The following is a 9,061-nucleotide window of genomic DNA, read 5'->3' on the forward strand; positions in this document are numbered from 1 at the left end:
GGTTAAACAGCGGTGCCATAAGTACTCACAGTCTGAACATAAGTACACGGACATGTAAAAATACTTAAAATGTAGTCTATTTCAGTACCAAAGTAAAAATATCTATTTGCCATTAACTTTTATAACAGCATTTATTTTGATGACTTCGAGAGAGGAAAAAAGCGTTTCTGCACACAAAATTTCCTTCTTTTATTAACCTATTAGTACTCAGAAGAAAAAATAAAAGTTTTCCCCCAATAGCATAACAAAAAAAAAACAATTAAAATGCAAGTTAGCTGGTTTAACAAATATATTATACTTTATACAAGTTATTCTTGATTATACAGTGTGCGTTTTTTTTGTGCAAAGATGGTGGTATTTAGGCTGCCACAAGACGCAGCGGATTGGCTACAAATAATTCTTGTAGCCGGCAATATCAAACACACCTAAATAAGGCCATGGATGGGGAATATCTTGCTTTTGCAAAGCCATTGCTTTTTGTCATTAATGCTCTCTGGTTCACATTCCTCATTGTTGATGCCTTCTCTGTTTTTTTTTTTTTTTTTTGCCTAAAAAGTCCCCAAGACCTTAGCCATGGTTGACTTTACGTTCCTCAAGTTAATTTTGTTGACCTCTGTGGAGGTCGGGAAGGAAAGTTACGAGCCTACTTCAACAAACTAGTAGGTGTCGGGAGTACAGATATCTGTTCTCAATTGAAGGAGGAAAAGTAAGAAGTTATCCATCCATCCATCCATCCATAATTTGAGTTGCTGTCTTGTCCAGGGAAACCAAGACAACGAAAGTGTGTGTATAATGAGATTTATTTCAGCTATAATTAATGGAGAAACAGTATTTACAAATCTGTGATGGAATGACTCCCCAAGCATCAGGGTGCGCCCCAATAATTGCTTCCCAATCCTGGTGTATGATATTTTAAAGTAGATAAGAAGATAACTAATATGTTGGTTAATAGACGTTTGTTCCTTAGGATCTTGGAGAGACACTTATTTATGTAAACTTGTACTCTTGCACACTTAATTCATTTGTTGCAGCAATGTAATATATTGGCTCCGTATGATGATAACTGACAACTGTACTAAGTCGTTGTTTTAAAATTGTTCAAAATTAGTTCATGAACCAAGAGAAATCCTTTACGGTTGTGCGTACACTTAATTGGCGGCCACAAATGATAATTTTGTGTGCCCGTTATAGTGCTGAGGCCACAATTTCGACTCCACCCCCCCTCCCCGCCCCCGCAACAAACAAATAAAGAAAAAGCAAAACACATACATTTTACGGCCATATAATAAATGTTACTCCGTTGGTCCATTGAGGTTTATCGCTTAAGATCTTACCGGCCACGTTGGAGCGTAGGCGTCAAATTATGTCATGTAATGAGGGCATCGCCCATATGTATTTCTGACCAATGCGAGAGAGGCAGAGGCGGGCTTTTAGTAAACGCAAGCCAATGGGGATGTCCGGTGTGTAATAACGTTTCAAAGAATTAGTCGCATCCGGGTGAGACACCAGAGGTGAGTGGATAACGGCGTTAGGAAAAAAAGTACTGTATTGATAAATAACTGCAAGGTTGTAATTTTGTTTGGGGTAAATTTTAAGTGCGTACAAACTGTGGCGTTGAATGTCCGCCAGTTCTCGTGCTCATGCGCTCTCTTGTTTCTTTGACGCCGAGGCCAGACAGTAGCCTGTTAGCATTGAGCTAATTCACCGCTAATGATTAGATCCGGGTTTGCTCTTTTTTTGGTCTTATTCCGCCATTCACGTCTTCTCTTTTCCTCACAGGCCCCTCGCCCATTTTCCTACTTGACTTGGGTTCTAGCCCTTTAAAAGACAATGTACAGCTCGTTGCGAGTGATGTTACAGGTGGTGTGGGCCCAGCTCCTCCTGTGCGGCTGGGCGCTGGGCACCGAGCTCACGTTCGAGCTGCCCGACAACGCCAAACAGTGCTTCTACGAGGACATCACCACTGGAACAAAGTGTACGCTGGAATTCCAGGTGAGTAGGTTCGTTTATTACGCATTTGCCTTTACAAACGGGTGGGTCTATCATGGTTTACGACACAATTACCTTCTTACGGCAGCGACGTAGCCGAAGAATTAGTACGTTCGTCTGAACACACTTCCGCGTTTGTTAAAAAAATAAATAAATAAAATAAATAAAATAAAAAAAGCTGCATCCACACCAGAATTGCATTAGTGCGTTTTTTTAAACCCATCTACAAGCACGTGCAATCGCACCTCTCAGTGTGGAATGTTCCCACAGATTGCATCCCAAATCTGCATCCTCATTGCCTTGCTGTGTTTCGACACTGACTACATTTACATGCAGTCACTGTTCTGGTTTAGGTTATAAGAACATATTTGGGATTTTGGCCGCATTTACATGGCCTTCAAAAATCAGATTTCTTAACTGCATGTAAACGTTGGGTCACATAAAATCAATCAGTGAACCGCTAAATTATAAAACTAAATAACAAATGTTGCTGCTGTGTGGGAAGAGGTGTGTAGAGCCACATTTCCCTCCCTTCCATAACAAATATTTTCCAGAACTCAAAACGCTACTTTTCTGTGCTATCACAAGAGTGGAGAGCTGGGCACGCCAAATGCAGATCCAGAGATAACCGCAAATCCCTTTGGCCGGAGTTTTCAGAAAGCTTCGTTTTTAATGAAAAAAATCTCAGAGGACGGGTGGATAACAGCGCAAACAGCAGAAAAATATCTCCTGTGCAAAGACATGTGTAGACAAGTCCTGATTAAAAACTAGCGTACATTTTACCATGTCTGCGTCCTATAATACAGTGCGTGTTATGTATGTGTTAAATACAGAAATGGCACCCGTAACTGAAACTGCGCCTCCTTAATGTGGTGCGCTGTAGGGTCGTGAATATACAGTAATGCATAATGGCAATTAAAAGCATAAAGTTACTACTTCGGTGCTTTTATGACAGTCAGCCCTACATACCTTCACCATCACAAACTGTGCCTGTAGTTGTGGTTATTGCCACTCCCTTCTTCCTATAGGTTGTGACCGGCGGCCATTATGACGTGGACTGCCGCCTGGAAGACCCGGAAGGCACGACGCTCTTCAAGGAGATCAAGAAGCAGTATGACAGCTTCACCTTCACCGCTGCCAAGGACGGTGCATACAAGTTCTGCTTCAGCAACGAGTTCTCTACGTTCACCCACAAGACGGTCTACTTCGACTTTCAGGTCGGGGACGACCCACCGCTCTTCCCCAACGAGAACAGGGCCACCGCCCTCACACACGTGAGTTCATGATAACTATCCATCCAGTTTCTATCACACTTGTCTTTGTTTGGGTGCTGGATGAGCGAGAGCCTATCGCAGCTGACTGTGGGCGACGGGCATGGCATTGCACCAATACAAAGTGATTCCTGTTTCTTTCATCTAAAAGGCCATCAAACACTCTGTTCATTCGCATTCAGATAATTTCAGTTTTGAACTTCCGCAAATGATGAGTACATCTATTTTCTACGTATTCCTCTGCTTTCTGTGTCGAGGCTTAAAATCACGTATTGTCTTGCGAGCTGTATTGTTAATCAATGAGGAGCAACTTTCTAATTTTAAGCAGCAGTTTTTTACAAGTTGATGCTCGGAACTTGAAGCAGGTTCCCATCGTATTCCGACTTTCTCCCAAATTCCTAACACATGCATGTAAGTTCCCATGAAGAATTGTGGTTTGCCAATGGGCCTTGCGATTGGATGGCACCCAATCCAAAGTGTACACCCACTTTCAAAATCAGCTGGGATAGGATCATAATTTTATCTTATTTTGCTCCACTCGAGATATTGTGTTTGAAATGATTAAATCCCATCTGAAATATCCCGTCCGCATCTTTCAGTTGGAGTCAGCCTGTGTGTCCATTCACGAGGCACTCAAGTCCATCATCGACTACCAGACGCACTTCCGCTTGCGCGAGGCGCAGGGACGCAGCCGCGCCGAGGATCTGAACATGCGTGTGGCCTTTTGGTCCATCGGCGAGGCCTTGGTCCTGCTGGTGGTCAGCATCAGCCAGGTGGTCCTGCTCCGGAGTTTCTTCTCCGATAAGAAGACCACCTGCACCCGCGTTGGATCGTAACCCCACCTGTTGTCTTTTTTTTTTTTTTTGGCTTGGCTTGTCTTCATACAGCGGCTTAGAACAGCAAAGAGATTTGAATCATTTCACACATTTGTTCAGATGCTGTTTAAAGATGCTGTATGCAAATAAGTCTTCTTCATAGAGATTTGAGTGGTGGACGTACACAAAAATGATTGTGCTTTTAAAAATCTACTACTACTGAACACAGGTGGCAAAAGTATGCCCCTTCAGTGTTTGAAATCATTCGTTTTTTTTTTTTGTGTTCCTCTTTTAATGTTGTCCTCTGTTTCTGATTTATACGTCGCTTTCAGTTAAACTACCTGGGAATTTAAGAAAAAAAGGGAGGGTTCAGGTCATGCCAGCAGCACTCGCACATATGGACGTCCGATCCTAAAATATTTTCTCTTTCTCAAAGGTTGGAAAACTAGTCATCTGTAAATCTTAATGCAAAGCAAAGTAGAAATCACAGCGTCAAATTGCTCTACAGCTTATTGTTGGAATTTAGTCGCATGTGATTCCAGTACTTTTGTGACGATTTGTGTGACTGTTACGTAGTCTGCCTTTGCTGTTCACAATTATAAACTGCTTATAAAGCTTCAGCTGAACTGTTCAGTCACAATTGTGGTCATATTTTCAGCAGAAAACGGCATATAATGATGCTACCCCAACATCCCAAGTTGGTTTATAATGCATTTTAAAACCGTTCATGTGTGCCTGTACAATGAATTTTAGAGTTAGTCTAAAAAAGTCCATTGCATTTTTGTTTGTTTGTTTGTTTTGTTTTTGTTTTTTAAATCTAGTCTAGTCAAAATCAGATGATTTGCAAACTACCGGTAATGCATTTATTTGAAACCGATGATCAAACATAGTAGTTAGTCGTCTTTATGATGCAGTCCTGCAAAGCTAACCTTTCCTTGTGATTTCATAAATTTACTGTTTCATGTCGGTTTTACAAGACTGCATGTGAACGCCGATGGGTGATTTTTTTTTTCTCTTTAAAAAAATAAAAACATTCTGTTCCGTGGGCACTCTGGGGACATGTTAAGTTATTCGAATGACTGAATAAATGCTCAGTTTAAGTGTGTTGACTGTAAATGTCGTTTCTTACATAAACTACACATTTTTCATATCAGAGGCCATTTGGTCTTATAAAGTCGTCCGAGAGCAACACCAAATATGTGACCAAAAATACCTTGAGTGTTTTAATCTCTCTATATTGTAGCTGTCTATGGCCCTCATGCTGTAATTTAACCCCATCGTTGTGTGACAGTGCGCCTTGATTTACAATACAGTCTGGCCGAATTTGTACTCAAGCCGAAACATAGTCATAATTACAGTCAATATTTGAATGAGAAAGACTCCTCGCCCATAAATACAAAACACTGAAATTAAAACTGGGTAAGTGGTTCAGATAATGGCTGGATGGTATGTTGCGAACTGTTTTCTTTCTGACGTCTTTGCCGCCTTCCTTCCCCTCAAACCTATTTATTTCCTAACAGCTTTACCTTCCTGATCTGTTTCCTTCCTTCCCTCCTTCCTGACCCCTTATCTCCCTCAGACCTGCATTTTATTCATTCATCCTTACATCCTTTGTTCCTTTTCTGTCATCCTTCATTCCCTCCTTCCTTCTGTCACATCTCTTTTCATTCATTCGCCCTTACATCCTTTTGTCCCTTAAAACTGCTTTTTCTTCATTCCTTCCTGACCTACATTGCGTTCTTCCTTCCTCTGCACTTCTAATGTGAATGAAATGTGCATGGGTGGGCGGGTGTCTCATTACTGTTTAATATTATACACCTTCCTCTCTCGGGAAAAAAAAAACGAACTGAGTGTGATGACAAGTCTGTCATTAATTCTGTCATTTTCATTTATTTATTTAAATCAGTAATACCAAATAATTCTTGGACAACAGTAAAGAAAGTGGATTCAGATGTACAGCTAGTTATCAAAGGAAATGAACCAAAAAAGTAGTTTTAATAAAAGCATCCAAAATTAAAAGTGAGTCTGAGTGAGGGATGGATGGAAGGAAGAAAACTAGGAGGGAAGAAAAGAACAAAAGCAGGCCTGAGGTGGAGTCGGGTAAAGAAGAAAAGCAGAAAGGAAGTTACAGTATTAATGGGAAAATGAGGTCAGGAAGGAAAAAAGATAATCAGGTTAAAAAGGAAAGGAAGGAGTTCTGGAAGAAAGACTGCTTAACTGTTGCTTTGTGTGGTTTTTGATTTGCATGTACTGTATGTGCTTATCTGTTTTGCAGTTTTTGGGTTGTGTGCAGCATTAATGTGTCTACAGTGCTCGGCCTTTTGCAGCAGCCACCGTATTTGAAAATTTGAATATAATTTACAACCTGTGATAAAATATGTATTGCGTAAACTTTTATAGGTCAAACGAATCATCAAAAAATGTGTAAAACCTGATGTGCTCGAAAAAAGTGAAGACATTTTTTAAATCAGCGTCAAAACATATACGTCTATTGACACTTCTGTTTCAACTATGATGTTGACCAGCGTATTTAAAGTTGGTAACCTCGAAATGTCGTGTATCGGGGCGTACCGAAGACTCAGCGTACAATACAGTATTTCTCTTGCTATGCTTTGTTTGTCCTGTAGAGGACGAAATACCCCCATTATCCACATCATTCTACAAAACACAAGAGACGGTGATTTAAGATCTGATTTAAATGGTACAAAACAAGCATAAACGGATTTAACTGTGATTTAAATTGTTTGTCTTGTTTTTGGAACACTTTATTAAATTGTTTCGGTTCGTAGTATTTGTTGGTTCTCTATTGGCTTATGTGCTGTATGATTGCCGCCCTGTGATTGGGCGTGTGGCACGCCAATCACCTGGCCGAAAGGGAGAAAAGGAGGAGCGCTGATCCCAGCTCTGCTATTCGACACAACCCGAGTCGTGATCGTTTGGTGTTGTCGTGGGTGGACATCCGCCTCCCCCAGTTTACCTCACCGTCATCAACCCCCACCTGCTCGGCGCTGAGATCATTGTCCAGTTCTCCACAGGTCACTCACGACCACTTTCGTTGTTCATTACTGATCGACCAGCTGGTTTTCGTTTCGTCGAGTAAAACGGACGCCGAAAGACGTCGAAAGTGTATCACCGAGAAGGTTAGACTAGGCGGGTGTTGTTCTTGTTGTTGTTTGTGGTGGGGGTGGATTTTCCCTTTTTCTTCCGTTCCCGGCCCCCGGGGAAATACCGTGCACGACGTCACGTGAGTAATGTATCGGAACTATGACCCGCGTGGGAAGTAGCTCGGACGGAGGCAGTGCTTCCAGGTGGCGGAGACATTTCTCGGGGTGAGAGCGAGAGACCACGAAAGGGAGCCGGAGAGAGGCTAGGCTAGGCCAAGCTAGTTGGGTTAGCTGGCTAGTTCGAGGAAGTTGGGCGAGTCGGGACACAGAGTTTAAAAATAGAGTCCGAGACGGGTGATTCTCCGACGTTTGGACTCTGAGGAGAAGTAACATTAAGCAGCTTTGTTGAGCCGAGCTGTCAACAAAAGGCTCCCCATCCGCTTGTTCTGGTTCGGAAGCTCTTCCGTACCTCAACATGGATTTAAAGACGGCGGTGTTCAACGCGGCCAGAGACGGAAAGCTCCGCTTGCTCGAAAAGCTCCTGGAGAACAAAGATGTACGCGAGGTGACCAAACTGATGGGCGAGAAGACGAACGGTGCCACGCCGCTCCTCATGGCCTCACGTTACGGCCACCTGGACCTGGTGGAGTACCTGCTCGAGTGCTGCCGGGCGCCCGTCGAGGTCGGTGGCTCGGTCAACTTCGACGGGGAGACCATCGAGGGCGCTCCGCCGCTGTGGGCCGCGTCGGCCGCCGGCCACCTGAAGGTGGTGCAATCGCTGCTCGGCCACGGAGCCTCGGTGAACAGCACAACCCTGACCAACTCGACCCCGCTGCGGGCGGCTTGCTTCGACGGCCACCTGGACATTGTCAAGTACCTGGTGGAGCACAAGGCCGACCTGGAGGTGGCCAACAGGCACGGCCACACTTGCCTCATGATATCCTGCTACAAGGGACACAAGGAGATAGCGCAGTACCTGCTGGAGAGAGGAGCCGACGTCAATAGGAAGAGTGTCAAAGGTAAGCCCGCGGCAGTTAACTGAGCATGCCTAAGGTTCCTGTGCCGTTGAGAAGCAGCTCACGAACCAAGAATCCCCTTTAATGATATACAGTTCCATTTACAGAAATGTAATGAATAGGCTTTACACTATCAGGATTTTGGAGCTGATCAGCGTGTTTAAAAAAAAAAAATCACCTATCCGATCAGATTATCTAGCCTATTTAAAAACAACTTGTTTGCAGGTGTTTGGGACTAGCCCGGCCCACCTACCGGTAGCTGAAATTTGCATAGTATTGTCAGCTATTTAAATACACTGGGGAAGGAATAATATCCATCCATCAAATAAAGGATATCTAATCTAATCTAATCTAATCTAATCTAATCTAGCAGTAGGATCCGCTTAATCTCACACGGGGTAATGGGGCGTGCTGGAGCCTATCCCAGCTGTCTTCAGGCAGTAGGTTGGGTACACCCTGAACTGGTTGCCAGCCAATCGCATGACACACACAGACAAACAAACCATCCACGCTCACACTCTCACCTAGGGACGATTTAGAGTGTTCCATTAACCTGCCACGCATGTTTTTGGAATGTGGGAGGAAACCAGAGTACCAGAAGAAAACCCACGCTTCACGGGGAGAACATACAGTCTCCACACAGGAAGGCAGGAGCTGTAATCGAACCCTACGCCTCTGCACTGTAAGGCCGACGCGCTAACCAGTCGTCCAATAATAATTAAACTCTATAAAATTCACCCAAAAATGTTGATAAACATTCAATATGCGCCCCTCCCCCCAAGGTATTTTTAAATATTAGAATTGTATTCATTTATTAATTTATAGAACTGACAGTATAATGGAAGTTGACGTGTTTGATTTGCTTT

The 9,061-nt window shown here is 43.2% G+C and overlaps 2 protein-coding genes across 2 annotated transcripts; both read left to right on the forward strand.

The window, feature by feature from the left end:
• The first annotated feature begins 1,403 nt into the window (after positions 1-1,403).
• tmed7 (transmembrane p24 trafficking protein 7) lies at positions 1,404-5,180 on the forward strand. Its single transcript, XM_019867159.1, has 4 exons — positions 1,404-1,511; positions 1,780-1,992; positions 3,018-3,263; positions 3,860-5,180. Exons 2-4 carry the CDS (start codon positions 1,831-1,833, stop codon positions 4,094-4,096), a joined length of 645 nt encoding a protein of 214 aa, XP_019722718.1. The 5' UTR covers positions 1,404-1,511; positions 1,780-1,830; the 3' UTR covers positions 4,097-5,180.
• A 1,787-nt stretch (positions 5,181-6,967) lies between these two features.
• LOC109514083 (protein fem-1 homolog C-like) lies at positions 6,968-8,368 on the forward strand. Its single transcript, XM_019866891.1, has one exon. The coding sequence runs from the start codon at positions 7,655-7,657 to the stop codon at positions 8,219-8,221; it is 567 nt and encodes a 188-aa protein (XP_019722450.1). The 5' UTR covers positions 6,968-7,654; the 3' UTR covers positions 8,222-8,368.
• Positions 8,369-9,061: the final 693 nt, after the last annotated feature.

The sequence above is a fragment of the Hippocampus comes genome, unplaced genomic scaffold (assembly GCF_001891065.2).
Source record: "Hippocampus comes isolate QL1 unplaced genomic scaffold, H_comes_QL1_v1.1 scaffold322, whole genome shotgun sequence".
In the NCBI taxonomy this organism is placed as follows: Eukaryota; Metazoa; Chordata; class Actinopteri; order Syngnathiformes; family Syngnathidae; genus Hippocampus; species Hippocampus comes.